The sequence below is a fragment of the Monodon monoceros genome, unplaced genomic scaffold (assembly GCF_005190385.1).
Source record: "Monodon monoceros isolate NGI ecotype Baffin Bay Population unplaced genomic scaffold, NGI_Narwhal_1 Super_Scaffold_2, whole genome shotgun sequence".
Lineage (NCBI taxonomy): Eukaryota > Metazoa > Chordata > Mammalia > Artiodactyla > Monodontidae > Monodon > Monodon monoceros.
This window is the reverse complement of record NW_021703776.1, coordinates 82,906,026-82,927,082: the sequence shown is the minus strand read 5'-3', so window position 1 is coordinate 82,927,082 and position 21,057 is coordinate 82,906,026. Positions and strand designations below refer to the sequence as shown.

General features: G+C 36.4%; 1 protein-coding gene across 3 annotated transcripts in view; it reads right to left on the bottom strand.

Annotated features, from left to right (window-relative positions):
* The window catches only part of KLHDC10 (kelch domain containing 10), a 54,984-nt gene that overhangs the window by 5,444 nt on the left and 28,483 nt on the right, over nucleotides 1-21,057 (bottom strand). For all 3 annotated transcript variants that reach the window (XM_029233376.1, XM_029233378.1, XM_029233379.1), the window contains 5 exons: nucleotides 6,161-6,382; nucleotides 4,626-4,780; nucleotides 3,278-3,426; nucleotides 1,628-1,712; nucleotides 699-765 (listed from right to left, as the gene is read on the bottom strand). In XM_029233376.1, coding sequence (XP_029089209.1) covers nucleotides 699-765; nucleotides 1,628-1,712; nucleotides 3,278-3,426; nucleotides 4,626-4,780; nucleotides 6,161-6,382 — 678 coding nt within the window. The remainder of the gene's footprint in view (nucleotides 1-698; nucleotides 766-1,627; nucleotides 1,713-3,277; nucleotides 3,427-4,625; nucleotides 4,781-6,160; nucleotides 6,383-21,057) is intronic.

Sequence of the window (21,057 nt, the reverse complement as noted above, 5' to 3'; positions counted from 1 at the left end):
CACCAATCCCCATTAAAAGTCTGTGCTCATGGGCTTCACTGGCGGTACAGTGGTTAAGAATCTGCCTGCCAATGCAGGGGACACGGGTTCAAGCCCTGGTCCGGGAAGATCCCACATGCCGAGGAGCAACTAAGCCTGTGCGCCACAACTACTGAGCCTGCGCTCTAGAACCCGTGAGCCACAACTACTGAGCCCACGTGCCTAGAGCCTGTGCTCCGCAACAAGAGAAGCCACTGCAATGAGAAGCCCGCACACCGCAACGAAGAGTAGCCCCCGCTCGCTGCAACTAGAGAAAGCCTGTGCCCAGCAATGAAGACCCAATGCAGCCAAAAATAAATAAATAAATAAATTTTTAAAAAATGAAATAAAAAAAATAAAATTCTCTGCTCAGTTGCTGAGGAAGAATAATAATTGGACTAAGGAATACAAGTAATTTCTTTTCTTTTTTTCTTGGCCACGCCGCACAGCATGCGGGGTCCTAGTTCCCAGATCAGGGATCGAACCTGTGTGCCCTGCAGTGGAAGCTTGGAGTCTTAACCACTGGATCGCCAGAGAAGTCCCACAAGTAATTTCTAATACCAATTTAACAGATATTTTTCTTCTCATATAATGCAATAAAATTACTTTTTCTCTTTCAGAACAAGTAAAACTATAAAATACATTTATTAAAGATAAATGAATCAATACTTTAAATTTACCTATTTTTTCATGGGGTTTTGTTGCAATTTCCTCCCATGCATTCGTTTCAAGGTTATATGCATGAATCTTGGAGAGAAAAGAAAAAAAGAGGATACACAAAAAATTTTAGCTAGCCTGAAAACTGGATTTTTCATAACAGCCTGTACAAACATATTCTTGGTTGAAAAGCCTTCTTTTCCTTTGCTATTCTCTGATCTTTCCTAATTCTAATATAAGGCAAAACATTAAATGAAGCAATTGAAAATTAAGCACATACATAATTTTATTATTTTTAAATCATAGAAAAGAATGAAGAAAAAAGTTGGAATTCTGCAACTTGCACATTTTCTACAATGAACATGTATCATTTTTATAACAGAAGAAAGCAAGTGTTGGTAAGAAAACACGGAACTGCAGTTTTGACAAAACTTGAAAAAGACCATTAAGGTTCCCAATCAGGAGCTCTGAGGCCTACAGATTTCCCCTGGGACATATGGATTTAGAAATGCCACAGAGACAGATGAATAAAAGCCCTTCAGAATGCAGCTTTCTAAAGGTAGTGATGTGCAGTCCTAAACATGCCTGTTCTTTTTAGATACACAGCACTGACAATGAGAGGGATGTGACATTCTGAGAATCCTGGTTCCAAATCTAATTAGTTGCTCCATTTAACCAACTATTATCTTTCTTTTAATGTCTTTTCTCATCTAGCATAAAGAGATAATTCTAATAAAGTATTTTCAGTGTGTGATTATGCAACTGTCAACTGGAAAGCATATCAGGGGCACAGAGTTCAACCTTATAAAGAGCATCTAACACAAAATAGGTGTTGATGAAGAAACTGCTTGAAAATTACAATATCTACAGTAACAGAATTGTTACTTATTATGCTTAGTGTAACACATGCCTCTCTCTAGCCTTCTTCCTCTCTCTCTCTTTTTTAATATACCTTGTTTAAGGAATAAGCTGTCCAAGAAGTACCACCTCCCAAGATGTAAATCCTCTGCCCATCATGTGCAATTTCATGTCTGTATCTGAAAATATACAATAAAATACATTTATAATTACGGGAAAAATGATCTACCTAAGATTTGGCTGCAAGACTTTTTATTGCATCATTATTTATAATAATAAATTATTGGAAATAACCCAAATGTTTAATAATAGTGAACTGGTTAAATAAATTATACAATATATAAAAAATGGATTAACATGCAACCAATAAGAATGTAGGAACAGAGGATGGTTAATATACTGAGAACTTCTTTTCATGTCATTAACTGAAAAAAAAAAATCAGTTATATAAGAGCAGATAGGCTATAATCCTACTAAGAATTTATAGATATACAAATATGCACAGAAAATGACTATAAGGATACATGCAAAATGTTAACCCTGGTTATCCCTGAGTTTAGATTTTGCTTTTTATTTTCTTCATTTTGCTTATTGGTATTTTCTAGATTTTCTATCATCTTTTTGTGATAACTTTGTATAAGGGGGGAAATTATTACAGTTTTAAAAAGTGATCTGCCTACATTTAGACTATGGGCTTTCAAATTAAGACACTTATTTAACAGATACAAAAATATCAGAAAAATTATGCTACATAAAACTGTGAATATAATATGAAACACCTACCAGAACTTTTATCCAAGCAGTCTAGCTAAAAGCTGAAACAAGTTATAATATGTCCATAAGATGATTCAAAGAAGGCAACCATGTGAAAATGCTTTGAAAACAATCTATTTCCTCCTTTCCCTGGAGGCCCTGGTGCTGATAAAATAAATTACATCAAAATTGCTCCCCATACGAAGCCAGCTTCCAAGTCCTCTCATGGTAGTTCTGCAATAATCAGCCCACTAAGATACTACAATAGAAATAAGTCTTCCTTGGCACCCATATGTCGTTTTTTTAAAGGCAACAAAGACATAATAGTCTAAACAGTGAATAAAAAATTATTTACTGTCTTCGCTTTTAAACTAGAGGGCAAAAAAACCTCTTTAAGTTTTCCAGTGAGTTTAATTCTAAGAAGAGGCAACTGCTATTAGGAAAAAAAAAAGTGAAAGATCTACGACTGCTACTAGAAGGCAACTAAAGAGAATCATGTGATGTTTGAGTGTTTAACAGAGCACTTAAAATAAATGACCTTCCCTTCCTTTCTTCCATCCACCCAACCAACACTCACTGAGTACCACTATGGGCAAGGCACTGTGTTCTTACTGGGGATACGGTTGTAAGCAAATGAGCCAAAGAATCCTAATATGCAAGTTAAGAAGGGAAATCAAAAAGTAACTAGAATGTAATTATTTTGCCTGTAATATGAAATTTAGTTACAATTGTTACCATTGGTTTCACTATTTTCCTAATGCAGGAAAACTGAAGTACAAGAGGAAATAACAGGAAAAAAATTCTTTAATTCAGAGGGAGATATCATTCCCTCACCAGAAGATCCTTCTTTAATGCTGAACTGGGATCTAACAGCCAGTTAGCTATTTTAACCAGGCCAAAGGGTCTTCTTCAAACCATACTGCCAATATTCTGAAAAAAAAGTAAAATCTTAGCAAGAAAGAATAAATATGCTTTAATCCTAGAATCTCACCTCTCTTCTGGTAGATCACAGGATAGGTTGTTTGGTTTCAGTTGTGTCCACTCTCTGGTATTGAGATCTAATTTGTGCAGGTCTGTGCTGTAAATATAGCCAGTTGTCCCTCCAAAGACATAAAGGGAGCCATTGATGATAGCCATGGCCTGGATAATGAGGAAAGGTGAACGAGACTTCCTCGTTAACATTTGATTGAAGAATGTAACCTTATTAGATATCCCCAAATCAGGTTTTATGAAATTTTCTTGTATTTTTTAACTTTCTAAAAATCAGACCCTTAAAAAGGACTAAAGATTTTAGAGAAACAGAGATTATTTTTAGAAAAGTTAACTTTGCTCAACTGGAAAGAAAGTTCTATCCAGATAGGCAAAGGGCGTCAGATGATCCTTAGGGGTCCTAGCCAACCAAAGAATTTATAGATCATGGACATGAGCATTTCCACTGAAAGCTGCTTCACTTTCTAAGCAGTCTGAAGAAAAATGCCCTTAAGGAGAAGGAGCAAGTATGAAAATAAGGCACCAGAATCCCTTAAGTAAGAAGTCTAGAGGTGGCAGTCCCCCAAACTTGACATTTTCCACCAGACTCTTCTCAGTGTAAGTTTTGCTATTGTTATGGTAATTTATTAGAGTTTATTAAATGCCTCCTGTGGTGGGATACGGTCATCCAGTATGTGCCTCACACATAGTTCAGAAGCTATGTATCAGTACCAGTGCCAGCCAGTGCTAGTTGAGAAAGAAGCCACAGCTTTGGTTGTTTTAAGCTTAGCCCATTACTCTCAAAGGGTCCCTGAAGTATGGTGAGTTGTTTTCCTACCTTTTTAGATACAAATTTTCAAACCTAAGGTTTGAAGCACTAGAACCTAACTGGAAACTAATTTCTATATAATCTGTGTTTTAGCTCAGATCTGTATAAAAGTCTCTTAACATCACTGCCTTAGCAAAGACCCAGTGGGACTCAGTAGATAGGGATCATCTACCCTATTACTTAGGTTAGAAAGCTCTTCAAAGCATCATAACGCTCTGAAGACGATAGGACCTGGGCCATAAACAGCCAAATCTCTCATTGGGGGTGGGTGAGGTCCTGACATTTATAGAAATCTCCATACAGGTCTAGATCATTGATCTTAATCAGAAACAAAGAGTAAGGGGAAAAAAAGGAAAGAAGAATGCAAGCAACCAGATTTACAAACTACAATTTCACATCAGAACTGAAATATCAAATAGTAACCACAATGAATTTATTCTCCATTAACAAAAATTGGTGGCAATATAAATATTCTGACATTGTTCCTGGAACTAGAAAATCTGAACAAATACATCCACAATGACTGGCTATAGATTGGTACCTGTCCATATATACGACTGGGTTTCTTCCCCCGACAGCTGAGTAAAGCCCATCTCTTATACTTCACGTTACAGACATGGACGTCATTGCCGTTGCTCTCACCAAATGGGATGCCTGTTCCTCCAAACACCAACAGGTTGTTTCCATGCAGCACAACTGGGAAAGGAGAAGCACAAATTTCATTTTTGTACTGGCTACCTGCAATGTGTTCCCACATTAACCCAGAAAATCTGAGAAACTCAAAAATGTCCGCTTTAATACTTTCAGAAGATAGCTCAAACCACTGACATATAACTACTACAAAGTTTTACAGAAAAAGGTCTAATTCACACTATTTCACATAGCTCACTGTTTGATATGTGACATGTATTGTGAAATGCATGAAACACTGTAGATAACAATACAGAATGATATGAACTACAGTCCACCACTGCTGCGCAACACAGTTCAAGTACACAGTAAAGCAAAAGAAAATGAAGGATCATCACTGCCTTAGCAAAGACCCAGTGGGACTCAGGATGAAGGGATAAAAGGATCATTCGGTTTTTGCAAGGGGAATGATCTCTACATTTTAAATTATAGTTTCTGTCATCTTAATCCTCCACCAGATAAAAAGAACACGAATATCCTGCTAGTAACTTTCTGCTCCTGTCATCACACACACTTGTATATACTTTTTCTCTCTCTGATGGCAAATATTCTGAAAATACTGCTACTGTATTATTTCAGTGACTTTTTTTTTTTAAACCAATTATTCAATTGATGTAGTGTAAGAGTCAACAGCATGAGCTCTGGTGCCCGTGAGAGCTGGGTTTAAAGTCTCGTGTGACCTCAGGAAAGTTATTTAATCTCTCTAAATTAATCTTCCCAACAACCCTATGAGGTAGGAACTATTATTATCTTTTCCATTTTTATAGATGATAAAATAGAAGTGGTGAGAGGTTTAAATAATTTGTTGAAGGTTTCCTAAAAAGAACCTTGCCAAGCTAGGGTTCAACCCCAGGCAGTCTGGCTCCAGAGCCTGCACTCACAGCCACTGCCCTTCGGGCCTCTCTAAAGCCTCAGTTTCCTCATCTGTACAATGGCGATAATTCCAGTGTTGGCATCATAGAGATGTTGTGAGGATTAAACAGATACCACATGTGAAGAACTTTGCTCAAGAGCTGCAAACCCCATTTGTTGATCTTCTACTACATTTTGCCTAGCATATATATGATACTTTATGTTGAACCCTCTGAGATATTATTAATTCCATTTTATAGGTAAGGAACTAGAAGCTAAAAATCATCTGTCAAGTAAATGACATACAGCTAAGTTCAAACTCAGGACTATCCAGCTCACAACTGATTCTGAATCACCATGCTATAGTATTGACATAGTATTATCACAGTAAGAGTCTATCCATTAACAGGGTTTAATTATATTACTATTATGATTTAGTATTATTAAACATTATTAACAAGGAAAACATGTGACACTGAGCCAGACCTCTCAGACATTTCATAAAGTCAAAAGTTCAGAACTGCTGGCACTCACGTGACATAGATGCCAACTCTCGGGGCATGTAGCCATCTGTGCCCATCTGGTGCCATACTCCTGTAGCAAAATGATACCTCCAAAGCTCCCTGAAGAGAGGATAGTCTTCATTATCTGGCCCTCCTGATTCATCATAATCTGGGTTATAACCTCCAAACACATACAGATTGGTATTATCTGCCACACAACGATGTCCGCTTCGTGCTGGTGGAGGTCTGTGGCCTAGGAGAGAAGAGGACAGCTTTCCACAGATGACCCAGCACATTAAAAGCACAAACAAAATTTGGCAACAAACATTTTATCTTTAAAAGGAAATCAGGGAAAATTTATAATGTGGATGTACTTTTTATTTACTTAGGTTATTTTATACATTCACACATACTACTTAGGATTTTAAGGAGCTAGTCTCCATTTCTATTTCATAGGACTATTTTCAGATTTTGATAACTGTAAAAAGATTTTTCCCAAGGGAGGCAAAATAGCATCATAAACTTGAGAAAATGGCTGGTAACTTGGAGTTTTCAAGAAAAGAAGGACAGATTTTCTATTTTCTTAGAGGAGAAGAAAACACAGGCCAACGAAATTAAACTGAAAATATTAGAGAACTACATAAATATAATCACAAATGTGAATGAGTCATGTATAAATAAAAATACACATACATAAAACCTGTGATTTTTCCACAATATATAATTATACACTTAAAAAGAAAACTGGCTTTCAAAGAGTTATAGCAATGTCTGGAATTTAAATACCACTCCAGACATTATGGTAGTTAACAAAGAATATCCCTGTATTTATCTCAAAGAGCATCTTTCATCCTATTAAGAACTTTACTGAGAAAAGCTATTTCAGGGAATTTCCTGGTGGTCCAGTGGTTAGGACTCGGTGCTTCCAATGCTGGGGCCCCGGGTTCAATCCCTGGTCAGGGAACTAAAGATACCACAAGCTGCACAGCCAAAAGAAAAGAAAAAAAAAAGCTATTTCTACAATTTGTATTTGTAAGCTTTCTGAAGTTTAAATTATGTCAACTAGCTTACTAAAAGTTACTTCAAGATTATTTTAGAGTAAAAAACCCCGGAATTTTTATTACTTCTATTATCCTTACAATTTTTACACCAGTCTACACAAACCCTTATATAGCTACAGAACCAAAGATGCTTAAATACACACTGGATGGAATAAGCTACTATGGTCATCTGTTATCCTACAGATTTATCTACTTTCATATATTAGGAATAGATACTAGTATAATATTAATATTTATGACAATGCTGGACACCTAATAAACATTTGTTATATAAACATTTATTACCAGCCTAATATAGGCCTCACATATTTATATTTTAAATCAAAATCCCACTTCCTACGGTATGCTTTTAAACAAGAACTGAAAAGAAATTGCAGAGCTAGAAAAACTAAAAAACAAACGAACAAACCACGAATCACCCAATCACTTAATTCCAACCTGTTGGTCCTGAGAATCTTTGATGGCTCCTTACTGCTCAAGCTTGAAGTCTTCAAACAGCAATTCAGAGCCTTTCCTGATCCTGATCCCTCACACTCCTGCCTGTTTACGTCTGTCTCTCTGCTTAGAAAGCTGAGTCCTTCCCTTAGCTCTTGGCCTGGTCTACCTAGCCTTCAATGCCTGGAAGATCCCTGGTGGCCTAGTGGTTAGGACTCTGGGCTTTAACTGCTGTGGCCTGGGTTCAATCCCTGGTCGGGAAACTGAGATCCTGTAAGCCGCGCAGTGCGGCCAAAAAAAGAAAAAACCTACAGCCCTTACAATTCAGTACCATACCACTCAAATAATAAGACAGACATGGACAATTAATAAGACGATTATACCATAACTATGTAAATACATAATAAATATAATTTTAGGCAAACTATAATCACTTAGGAAATTTACTCACAAGCTGTGATTTACCTCACATGAACTCAATTTCTCTTTCTAAAAATCTTGAAACACAGAAAACGTGGTGTGGAAGAAAGAGCAATAACTTCTACAAATATCTAGATTTGAATCCAGGTTCTTTCTAACTGCTTCCTTGAGCAAGTCACTGACCCTCACTGAGTCTCAGCTTCTTCATTTGTATGAATGGATTATTATTCCTGTACTTTACAGATTTATTATACTTGCTATTATGTTAAAATGTTTATTGGTTAATAATATATGTATCTTCCCAGGAGGCTATAAGCTATTTGAGGGAAGAGGAATTATTTGCATTCACCTTTCTATTACCAAACCTAAGGCACACAGAAAACACTGAACAAATTTACAAATTTAACTTTTCTCTACTCATTTAGTTAATATTTATTTTTCTTCTCCAAATAATTCTAAGTTTCTAAAGGGCAAAAATCATGTATACCAATTAGCCTGTATCACCCACAACACCTAAAACAGAGATATATAACAGAAACTAGAAGTTTCACTGATACTAACTTCAGGTCAAAGTTAACAGTAACAGGGATGATCAAAACAGTGTAGAGCTCTCAGTGGACTTTGATATTGTGCTTAAGAGAGATACAATTTTGGGGACAGGGGTTGGATTATGCAATGGTCTTCTCAAAACACAAATGTTTCTAAGAATTAGCAAGACAAATTTTAAGAAAAAAAACAGAGTTGCTATGGTGAACAGACAGGAACTCTAAGGATCTCTATAATGTCATTTGCTTTATTACCTGGAGCCAAAAGATACTTTTTGAAACTGCTTTTGGGCAAATATGAAAAGACATACAGTATATTCCAGGATTTTCTCGAAACGACTGTACAACGGAGAAGACATTCCATTCTAAGTTTACTGCCAACTATTTTTGAGACAAATGTAACTCACATGGATTAAAGGTTGAGGAGTCAATGAAAGATGATTTTATATTTACTCACTCATTCATTCATTCATTAAGCCAAAAATATTACTGGACGCCTCTACATACCAGGTACTGTACTAGTTGCTGAGGATACAATGGTAAGACCATTACTCTTTCTGTCCTCTGCAGCTTACAGTCTAGTTCTGCGCTGTCCAACACAGTGGCCACTAGCCACATATGACTCCTGAGCATCTGAACTAAGGCTGGTTCAAACTGAGCTATGCTTTAAATGTAAAATACCCCCTGGATTTCAAACACTTAGTATCCAAAAATAAATGTGAAGTTACTGATTTTTATAACTGAATATAGGTTGAAATGACATTTTTGATCTCTTGAGTCAAATAAAAATTAAGATTAATGTCACCTATTTTTTACTTTTTTCATGTGGCTACTAGAAAATTTAAAGTTTTGTGGCTCACATAATATGTCTATCAAAAGTGCCTGTCTAGCTCAATTGCTGGCTTCTGTAAATAATGCCATTATCTTGCAAATTAAACTGCTGGGTAAAGAGCATCTGATCAACGTATGATAAATATTAAACATCCTGTCAAGAAGTCTTATAGCTAGGAGTAAAGAGGTAACTATTCTTTCTCTTTAGTCAGTAACTAAAGATTTCTTTGTACATATTTATAGTCCAAGAGTGACTAACATATTAGAAAGCCATATTTTATTTTGAATAAATCATGGGGATTTATCAGGGTTAATGTCACGGAGACTACACATTAATTTTCATTATAAAGAATATAGCATAGGCTCCTCAACCTTGACCAAAACTTAACTGGGTTTTAGATTCTTAAAGTAGTTCTCTGAATCTTGTCCCAAATTCTCCATGTGCAAACCCCACTTTCCTAAAAAGTACTTGCTACTAATAAAATCAGCCACAGAATTAGGTTACCTGATTGAGGAACTCCAATTAGAAAATGCAGAAGTCAAAAATTAAAACTGAACCTGTGGGCTTCCCTGGTGGTGCAGTGGTTGAGAGTCCACCTGCCGATGCAGGGGACACGGGTTCGTGCCCCAGTCCGGGAAGATCCCACATGCCGCGGAGCGGCTAGGCCCATGAGCCACGGCCGCTGAGCCTGCGTGTCCGGAGCCTGCGCGTCCGGAGCCTGTGCTCCGCAACGGGAGAGGCCACAACAGTGAGAGGCCCGTGTACCGCAAACAAAACAAAACAAAAACTGAACCTGTATGCAGAGGTGAACTCAATACCCAGAAGGGAACATGCAGCTGAGGGAGTTTGTACCTGTGGTAACTGAGCCATCTTTTTGCTTCAGTGTGCTCATCATGTGACAACGATGAGCACACCTGCTCTTTACCCCAGGGAGTAAGCCAGAGTTTACTGTAACCAGGGACATGGGCTTTAGTTTGCAGCCCAAAGGAAGAAAGAAGCTGTCAGAGATAAGGCAATGATGAGGTTGCGCCAATGTTATTACCGTTACAAATAATTTTGTAACAAAGCTTTCTTTATGTAGATTTATATGCAAATGTCTAAAAATTTCTGGAAACAGAATTTCTGGGGTCAAAGGAATATACACTTAAAATTGACACAGATAGGGGACTTCCCCGGTGGCGCAATGGTTAAGAATCTGCCTGCCAATGCAGGGGACACGGGTTCGATCCCTGGTCCAGGAAGATCCCAAATGCCGTGGAGCAACTAAGCCCGTGCACCACAACGACTAAGCCTGCGCTCTAGGGCCCACGTGCTGCAACTACTGAGCCCGCGCACCTAGAGCTCGTGCTCCACAACAAGAGAAGCCACCGCGATGAGAAACCTGTGCACCACAAGGAAGAGTAGCCCCCGCTCACCGCAACTAGAGAAAGCTCACGCACAGCAATGGGTCTTCAACGCAGCCCCCCCCCAAAAAAATTCTTACAGATATAATATTGTTATAGAGCCATATTGCTTTCCAAAAAAACTGCAACAATTTATACCCCCAGCAACAGTGTATGGTAGTGCCTATTCCTTTATGCCCTCTTCAACCTTTTTAGTTTGTGCCAATCTGATGGGTGTCAGGTTACTTTGTATTTCCCTGATTTTTACTAGTTCACATGTTTATTGGCCCATTTGTATTTCTTCTTTGGGGAATTGCCTGATCATATCCCCTGTCCACTTTCCTATCTATTGTGTTGTCTTCTCACAGATTTGTAGAAATTATTTATTTATTCTATTTCTTTCTTCCAGCCTGCTATTGGGCTTTTAATTTTGTTTATGGTACCTTTTACTATATGGAAGTTTTTGTGTAATTGAATCTCTCAATCTTTTCTTTTAAGGCTCCTTTGCAACAACAACAAAAGGCTCATTTGCTTTACATCTCATTTAGCTCTGCATCATTATAAAATTGCTATTCTTATTTATTTCTAACAATTTTTTAGTTTTGATTTTTAATATTCAGAACCTGAATACATTCAGAACATATTTTTGTGTATTTTATGAGGTAGGGCTCTAATATTTCCTGCAAAATGGATAGGCTATTGTCCCTAAACCCCTTATGGAAAGTCATCCCTTCTACACTGAACTGAAATGCCATCTTTATCGTGTACTAAATTGACATGTTCTAGAGTAGAATTAATAAAATCCCAATATCCAGGTCTAATCACCTTGGACACAAAATCTATTGCTCTTTAAGAATGCACACAATCAAGACACATCACACAATCTTAAATGCGAAAGCTTGCAAATAAAGTAGCATATAACATTTTTGCTTAATAAGCCTATCACAAGATGTAGCCACCTCTAGATGTGCTATCAAACATTTGTGATAAGGCCATTGTAAAAAAAAATTAAAACCTTTATTGCTAAAAGTATTAACTAGTTATATATATCATACAGCCTAAATGATAAATTCAGTTTAACTTAACTGGTCCCTTCTTTCCAAATATAAAGTCCAGCATTACCTCTACCTGAGAAGACAGGTCTTTTATTGTACACCTGGAAGCCTGGACAGGAAAGCCGGGGAAGACTGGGCCAGCTGGTTCCTATCCCTGACTGGTACGTAGACTGTTTTACTACTCCCAGAGTCCAAGCTGCTTAGGCAAAGGCCATCCATCCACAGCAGCACACAATATTCTTGGTTATGTAAGCATCTCCTACCACAGAGACTCCATACACTGTATGAGATTCATATATAAAGATCTGGCTTCTTAAGGCAGAGTAATCTTAAGTCTAAGTTGGCAGCAGTAAAAGAAACTTGCTTTGACAGACTGGTGTTACCATGAGTTAGTTTCAAGCGCTGAGCAAAGCATACTGGAGACAGCTGTCACTACATATCAGCCTGGGCTTCTGGGCTCTGTTCAGTCCCACTGTTTATTTATTGATTCCTGTACCATTACCACACCGTTTTAATTACGAAAGCTCTGAAGTATCTATCAACATCTAGTAGGACAAATTCCCCTTTGTTACTCTTTTACAAAAACTTCTTAGCTATTTTCCCCCATTTACTCTTGCATTAGGTTTTAGAATCAGTTTGTTAAAATCTGTAAGAGGCCCCTTGGAGAGACACCATCTTATCCAGGTGATCAAAGTTAACATCACCAGTAAAGGGACAAATCAACATCATGTGCAGTGAAATGAACACAGCATTACTTCCGACTAAGTCCCTACTGTTCAAAAATATTAAGGCTAAAGATACATGAGAACTGAATGCAACACATGATTCTGGGACTTTATTTTACTATAAAGGACATTATTGGAATAATTGGCAAAATCTGAAATGAGGTCTGTAAATCTGATGATAATGTTAATTTAATCCATTATTTATAGTGTTAATAGTGTTAATTTCCCAATTTTGGTACTTGCTCTGCAGTTACATAAGAGAATATCTGTTTTCCAGGAACAAACACCAAAATATTTAGGGGTAAAGGAGCATAGTGTCTGCAGCTTAATCTCAAGTGGTTCAAACAGAAAAACAATATGTATATGCATATGTATTACAGAGAGCGAGGGGAGAAAGGGAAGAGGAGAGGAGAGAGAGAGGGAGCAGGATAAAGCAAATGTGATCAAATGTTAACATCTGGGGGACCTGGGTGAATACAGGACAATTTTTTTACCATTCTTGTAACTTCTCTGTAAGTCTGAAATTATGTCAGACTAAAATTTAAAACTAAATTTTAAGCAAGTCCCTTGAGGATTTTACTTGAGATGACCCATGAAGAAATATAGTCTCTAGCCATTTATCCTCATCTTTTTGATATCATCAGTATAGTTTCATTGTTTTCTTCTTGTTTTTTATTCCTAAATACCTCATAATTTTCTATATAATTGTGAATAGATATCTTTTATTTTTTAATTTCTTGTTGTTAATATACAGGAAAGTAATTTATCTTTGCAAGTTTAAATTTTATCCAGCCAATTTTCTAAACTCTAATATTAGTTATCATTAGTTAATTATCTTGAATTTTACATCAGACAATCATATCATCCTGTTATTAAAGACAACTTGCAGCTCTTTCTTTCCAATATATGTACCTTTTAATTTTTTCTTCATTGTATTGGCTGAAACCTCCAGAACAAGGTTGAATAGTGGAGATGATAATGGGCATTTTTGTCTTGTTTTTTACATTTTTAATGATGATACTGGTAATGTTTCACTATTATATATGATATTTGCTATTGGTTTCTTGTAGATAGTCTATCAGTAAAATAAAATTTCTTTCATTCCTGGATGCAAATTTTTTTCTTAACCAGGAATGGTTTAAACTAAAGTCTTTATTAAAATGTATGTATAGAAAAGTACATATATCATAAGAGTATAGCTTGATGCATTTTAATAAAATGAACACACTGAGTATCAAATTTTATTAAATGCTTTTGGTAACGGAAAAATCAAACTGTTTCTTTTAACCTTTTAAAGTACTAAATACATTCCACAGATAGACCCAATTTGATCTTAATTTCTATTTTTATTTAGATTTATCCCTGCCATCATATATATATATTTTTTTAACCATTCTTTCTTATGATTTCATTTTCCCACTTTTCTAATTTTACTGAAATAATCAAGCTTTCTTTTTTCCTTTCCTTTTTCCCTAGGGAGATCTACATAGTATTACCCCTAATATTTTTTAAAAACCCATAAATTGGTATTTCTCTAACAACAGAGTAAACCACGTCTGGAAAGAACTTTGGCTATTAACAGTGGTTGCTTCTGGAAAGGGGAATAAGGTGAGGAGTAAAGATGCAAAATGGGACCTTGCTTTTTTAATTTAACCTCTTTCATTGTGAAATACAACACATGTATAGGAACATAATTATAAATGTATAGTTTAACAAATTATCAGTAAAGTAACATGTCGTCATCATCCAGGTCAAAAAATAAAATACTGCCAGCACACAGATGCCCTCTTACCTGCCCCTTTTGATCACAACCCTCTCCATCCCACCTCCTTCACTTCCAGAGGAAACCTATTTCCTCATTTTTATGGCAATCATAAAACCTGCTTTCTTTTAATAGCTTTATTATACCTAAGTATGCATCCCTAAACAATATTGTATATTTGGGCCTAGTTTTGAAGTGTCTTTGTATAGAATGATATAGTATGTTTCCTTTATGGGATCTTTCATTCAAAATCATGTTTCTGAGATTCATCCACATTGCTGGGGTTAGAGGTAGTCTGTTCATTTCCATTGACAAATAGTATTTCTTTGTATGAATATATACCACAATTTATCCAGTCTATGTTGCGTGAATGGACATTTGGGTTGTTCAAATCGGTGGCTCTTAATGCTGCTATAAACATTTTTGTACATGTTTTCAGGTGTACAGGGGCCCATATTTGTTGGCTATAAATGTAGAAATGGAATTTCTGAGTCATAATGTATGGAAATCTTTACCTTTGCCAGATAAAGGCCAAACTGGTTACAAAATATTTAGTATTAGTATCATCATTCTTTTTAATTGAGCAATTCCTGTGAGTTTGTAGACCTAGCTCACTGTGGTTTTAACATGCATCTATCCCATTACTAGTGAGGTTGAGCACATTCTCATGTTTGTTGGCCAACTGGATTGATCCTTTTGGGAAGTGGCTGCTCAAGCCTTTTATACATTCTTGTACTGAGATGTCTTTTTCTTATTGATTTATACAAATTTGTTACATATGCTTGAGATAAGGACATTCATTTTTCACCCTATATATTTCCATATTATTTGAATTTTAATAAGCATATATTACACCTAGAAATTCTAAAATGAAAAATTATAAGATCTTTAGCAGAGTTTTACTTTCTTCCTATCCCCAGTTTGTTTAAATCATCTGAAATGTTAGTTACAGAATGTTATATATATACATACACATACATACACATATACTAGATTTACATTATTCTTCTATATATTTAGAAAACTTTTCTTATCAATTATACCAGGCTTCACAGTCCCTGTATTTAGACACAACTCTAAGTTTTTCTGCTTTTTTTATACACTACTGCTTCTTATGCCCAAACCTTCCTCTTTCTTGGATTTGTTTTTCATTTTACTGGGAACACCTCTTCAAGTAATTTTCTCAAAAAGGGTGTGTTCATAAACTTTCAGAGTTCTTATTTATTTTGACCTCCATTTAAACATTTAAATATTAGTGAGGCTGGGTACAGTTCTGTGTTCAAAATAATTTTCCCTCAGAACACTGAAGGCACTTATCTTCTAGCAAACTATGTTGCAGGTGAGAAATCTCAGTCTTGAGTCTTTCTATGTAGCCTGTTTTCTAACTCTGGAATCATAAGTAGTTCAGTAATGTACAGATAGATGCTTTTTGCTTTTACATTTTTCTAGCTTGTTCCTTGGTGGGCCCTTTATACTTGAAAACTCGAGAGTCTTTCTTCAGCATAGGGAAATATTCTTTATTTCTTTATTTTCTCTCTTCCACTGTCTTTCCTTATGTAACACTATAAAATGGATACTGGATCACTTAGATCTACCCTCAAAGTATAATTTTCCTCATGTACTTTCTCTTTTTGTCCTCTTGCTTTATGGTCTGTAAATTTCCTCTACTTTACTTTTGTAAAAATTGGTCTTAAGCCTGTGTATTATTTAATCCTCCAACTGCATCTTTATTTCAGCAAGTTTCAATATGGAACTAATTCCTTAACCATTCCTTTTTTTTGCATGGCAGTTGTCTTTTTATTTGTGGACCCAATTCTCTCTTGACTCTGGGGAAACCTGCTGTGATCAGAACAAGTTTAGTTTCCCTAAAATGTCTGGTAAGCCTTGATCACTGATTCATATTAATAAGTGAAGGACTACATTGATTAGTATTCTAAGAGATAATGAATTTCCTCCACGGTTGTATTACTCTGTCTCCAAACCTCCAAATGGGAGATGTGTTTGATTATGGGTGTCTTCAGGTAAGTGGTACACTCACAGACAGGTTTCTCTTTAGAAGTGGAGAAAAAGCAGTTTTTCTAAAATAAGGAAGGCTGCATTTTGCTAGCATGGTCATTTAATGTACATCAGTCCTTGGTGGAGTTTGCTTTCTTCTCCTCCCCCTATTCCACCCTCCTCATCCAATCTATTGTGGAGGTCCATTACCTAAAGCTCTGCTTTGTGCGCACACTTTCCAATCCCAGTCCATGAAAGCACTGCCTGTTCAACCCTCCCCTAAACAAATCCCCTACTTTGCTTGAAGAACTGTTCTTAGAGCTTTATCTTAGAACTAATGCCATTGCCAGGGAGGGAGGGAGAGAAGTAGGAGAAATAACAGTTCTGAAGGCAGTCCCTTAATCACCTGCCCTGATGTGCCGTCTTACCCCTACCTGCTCCCTCCTCCTACACTTGCTGATTCTAGGCTTGAGTTTCAGGAAAGGAACTCTTTAGGAAATTATCTGATTTCCAGCGTGCAGCAGGAGTACCTATTTGGGGTTGCATTTTATTCTGTTCTGGTTCTCAATCACTAGAATTCCAACTGCTTTCTGTCACCCTGAAATTCCTCAAATTTGCTGGTATTTTATAACAATAGCAAGAATGACAGCAGCTAACATTAAGTCAACGTTGGCTACACAGACTGTCAGTATAAATATTTGTTATCCTGGTCTTTAGCTAGTTGACAAGCTAGAGTTAAGGGAATTAATTTGGCTTGTTAGGCTGACTTTGTTTCTGACAAATAAAAGTTTTCAATTATGGAAAAAAAAAAACATCGGCTAAACGTAAAAACTCTTCTAAGTGCTTTGCACATATTACCTCTCTTGATACTCACAACAAACTTAGGAGGTTGATACTATTATCATCATCCTAATTTTACAGATGAGGAAACTGAGGCAAAAAAAAAAAAAGAATAAGCAACTTGTCTAAAGTCACACAGTTGGTAAATGGCAGAGCCTGGATTCAGACATAGGTAATCTGGCTTCAAAGCCTCCCTTTTCTGTTTTTCAATATAGTTATGATTCATTCTTTTTTGTAGGTCTGCTTTGTCATTTTCAGTTATAAGTGAGAAGTATGGGAGGGTAAATGGGTGTAATCGGTCTATCATTTTGTAATGAAAACACACTGTTTTCACTACACTGATACTGTTTTCACACCACTTATAATGGGTAGCAACATCTTTTAGAGAATATGCAGGATCTAGTGAAGGAATCTAGCGACAGAAAATGAGCCCTATGAAACTGTTTAATCAGAATCAAAAGAGATAATGTGTAGTAGGAGTCCCAGAACGAGAGGCTTGAAAAAGTGGCAATTTCAAAAGTATAGATAAGTTGTTTTAAAAATCTAAGGAAACACTAAGTAGCATTTTCGTATTCTCAGCAACTTATTAGTTTACTGTCACCACCACCAGAGAGAAGTTGAGAATGTACTAAAATTTTAGTCCCATCCTATTCCCTGACAGCAGCCTTACAAATAATTCAGTTCAACTCAAATACATATGATATACCTACTACATGCACTGAGCTACAAACTGGAGATAAAGAAATGAAAGGCACTCTCCCACTGTCCCTGCCCTTACAGAGCGTACAGTCTATGGCAGGCAGGAACAAGTAAACAAATGACTATAATTCAGTGTGGTAAGTGTTATGATACAGGCAGATACACAGAGGGTGCAATCAAAACAAAGAGACAAGCCTTCCAAGGAGGTTTCTCTAGAAATAACTCATAGACTGTGTGTTCAAGGATATGCTATTATTGGCTTGGGGAGATTAAACTGAATTTATCATCTTTTCCCTCAATCTACTCTTCCATCCATCTATATAATACCTGGTAAAGAGAAAATGGTCCACACAGAAAGCTGGAAGCTTTCTTGACTTTTCCCTCCTCCTCTTGAATTGGTCATCAAGTCTCATCTAATTCCACTTCCTTATATTTCAAATCAATTACCTACTCTCTATTCCTACTAAATATAACTACCTTAGTTGCAGCCTCTTATCATTTCTCACCTTGATAACTCTAATAACCCTAACTGGTCTTCCAATTAAATCTCTTCATTAATTAAATAAACTGATCCTGAAAACTCCCCTTGGGTTGTGCTCCACTTGATATGGGCCCTCTCCAGCTTCTTCTTTCCACACTCTTTCCCACTCTGCCAAACTTCCTACAGTTCTCTGAAAGACTGTGCTCCGTTTTGCCTAACTGCCTTTATTTAAGCTGTTTGGTCCTTGTTTTGGTCCTTGTTTGAGATGTTCCAACCTTCCCCTGTTAACACATACTCAGACTACTCAATACATCTCTTCTGAAGAGTCATCCTGATGGCTACTTATCTTCCCCTGTCCTTCCCACATGCTGAGTCAGGTACCTCTTCTGTGTGCTCCCATACCACACTAACTCATCAGGACACTTATCACAAAGAATTACACTCAAATTATTCTGTAATCGTTTCTTTACTTGATTCTCTATAATCTAGATGACTGAACTAGCACAAAGCCTGTTACACAGGAGGCAATCAAAAAATACTGAAAGAATGAAAGCATGAACAAACGAACGAACGAGGTTAGTTAAGTCTGTGAAATCTGATGAGATAACCAAAGGAGATAATGGAGAGGACAGAACGTTGGAGCAATGCCCATCTCTAGTGAGCAGGAAGAAAGAAGCCAGTAAAGGAAACAGAATAAACAATCAAAGAGGCAGGAAGAAAACATCTCGGATTGTACAGCAAAGTATAACCCAAAAGAAGAGAAAACGTTAAGAAGGTACAGGTGGTCAACAGATCAAACACTACAAACAGGTCAAAGAAGGTGAGGACTAAGACAAGGCCACTGATTTAGAAGCGGTCACTGGTGATCTTGCTGTTGCTAATGCTGAGGTTACTCCCGCCTCACTCTTCTCAGCACTGTCAGAGACCATCTTCCTCAGAAATTTTTTGAGGCAATTTAGGGCTTACGAAAATAACCAAAGATATGAAACTTACCTGTGCTAATCTCTTTTTTCCATGATTAAAATATTGAAAAACAGAGAATATAAAGAAAACAAAATCCCACCATCCAGATATAATGTTATTTCACTATTTCCTTTGTTTTTTATGTTTATATTTGTACAAAACTGATATTATATTGAATTTTACATCCTAATTAAACAATTTCTTAATTATACTTAAGTTTAGTCAGCCCCCAAGTCAGCCTTCTCATTGTAAATCAAAAAATTAGTATTCTAATTTTTAAATAGAAAAAAGAAAAATTTTACAAATTAGATGTACTGCTTGGCTACGTGTGCACAATGGTTTTTTTTTGTCACATAACACTAAAATTACCTATTAGTTTCTATCAATAAAATTATTTATGCTAAAAGGTAGCATAGCAGGAATTCCCTGGTGGTCCAGTGGTTAGTACTTGGTCTCTTCACTTCCATGGCCCGGGTTCAATCCCTGGTCAGGGAACTAAGATCCCATAAGCCACACGGCACGGCCAAATGATAAAATAAAATAAAATAAAAGGTAGCATAGCACCCTAAGTATGTTATCTTGACCCATTTAGGCTAGATTTTTTTTTTTCATGATCTGGACCTTGGCCACTAAAAATAGGTTAGGCACTAGATATAGAAACATCTTTAGCTGCTGCAGGTCTTTTTTCTAGTCTTTTTGTTTTTTTAAAAATAATCTCTTCAGTCAAAATTAGACACACTGGGGGCCTTCCCTGGTGGTGCAGTGGTTGAGAGTCCGCCTGCCGATGCAGGGGACACGGGTTCGTGCCCCGGTCCGGGAGGATCCCACATGCCGTGGAGCGGCTGGGCCTGTGAGCCATGGCCCCTGAGCCTGCGCATCCGGAGCCTGTGCTCCGCAACGGGAGAGGCCACAACAGTGAGAGGCCCGCGTACCGCAAAAAAAAAAAAAAAAAAAATTAGATACACTGGCTTATAAACAATAAGGTCTAAACTATAACATTAAAAACGCTTGTCTGACAATTTATTATATCTAGAAAAACAGTATGAACCAGAGTTTTCAACCCTCTTCTGAGATTTTCTTTTTTCAGTAGGGAGTATGTTTTACTAGAAGTAGTAAAAAATAGAAAGAATGAAACATTTCTAAAAGTAAGAATTACTAGGTCAAAGGATGTGAACATTTTCAAGGCTTTTGATACATATTGCCAAATTAAATCCAGAAAGGCTGTGTCAAATTTACACTTCCTTCAATATATGAGCTTCATTTCCCCATACCCTTGCAACACTGAGTATTCTTATTTTTAGTCTTTGCCAATCTAATAGGTAAAAAGATAACCTTATTATTTTAATTATGTTTAAAACAATAGTGAAAATAAACATTTGTTCATATTTATTGAGCTTTCTTTTTTACAAATTGATTATTCATGTTCTTTTACCTATTTTTCTAGTGGGTATTTGCTTTTAAACTATTGATTTATAAGAGCTCTTTATATATTCATGATATTAACCATTTGTTACAAATACTTCCCCCTTTTATCTTTTTATTTATGGTTTCTGACATAAGAGGTTTTTAGTTTTATAGTCAGATAAATTTTATTTCTTTCTTAAAATCATATTTAGAAAATGATTTCCCATACCCCATATTTTATAAATTATTCAAAGTTCTTTTTAATATGTTTACAGTGGAATAATACTGACATCAATGAGATGATTTATTTCTATGACCTAATACACATT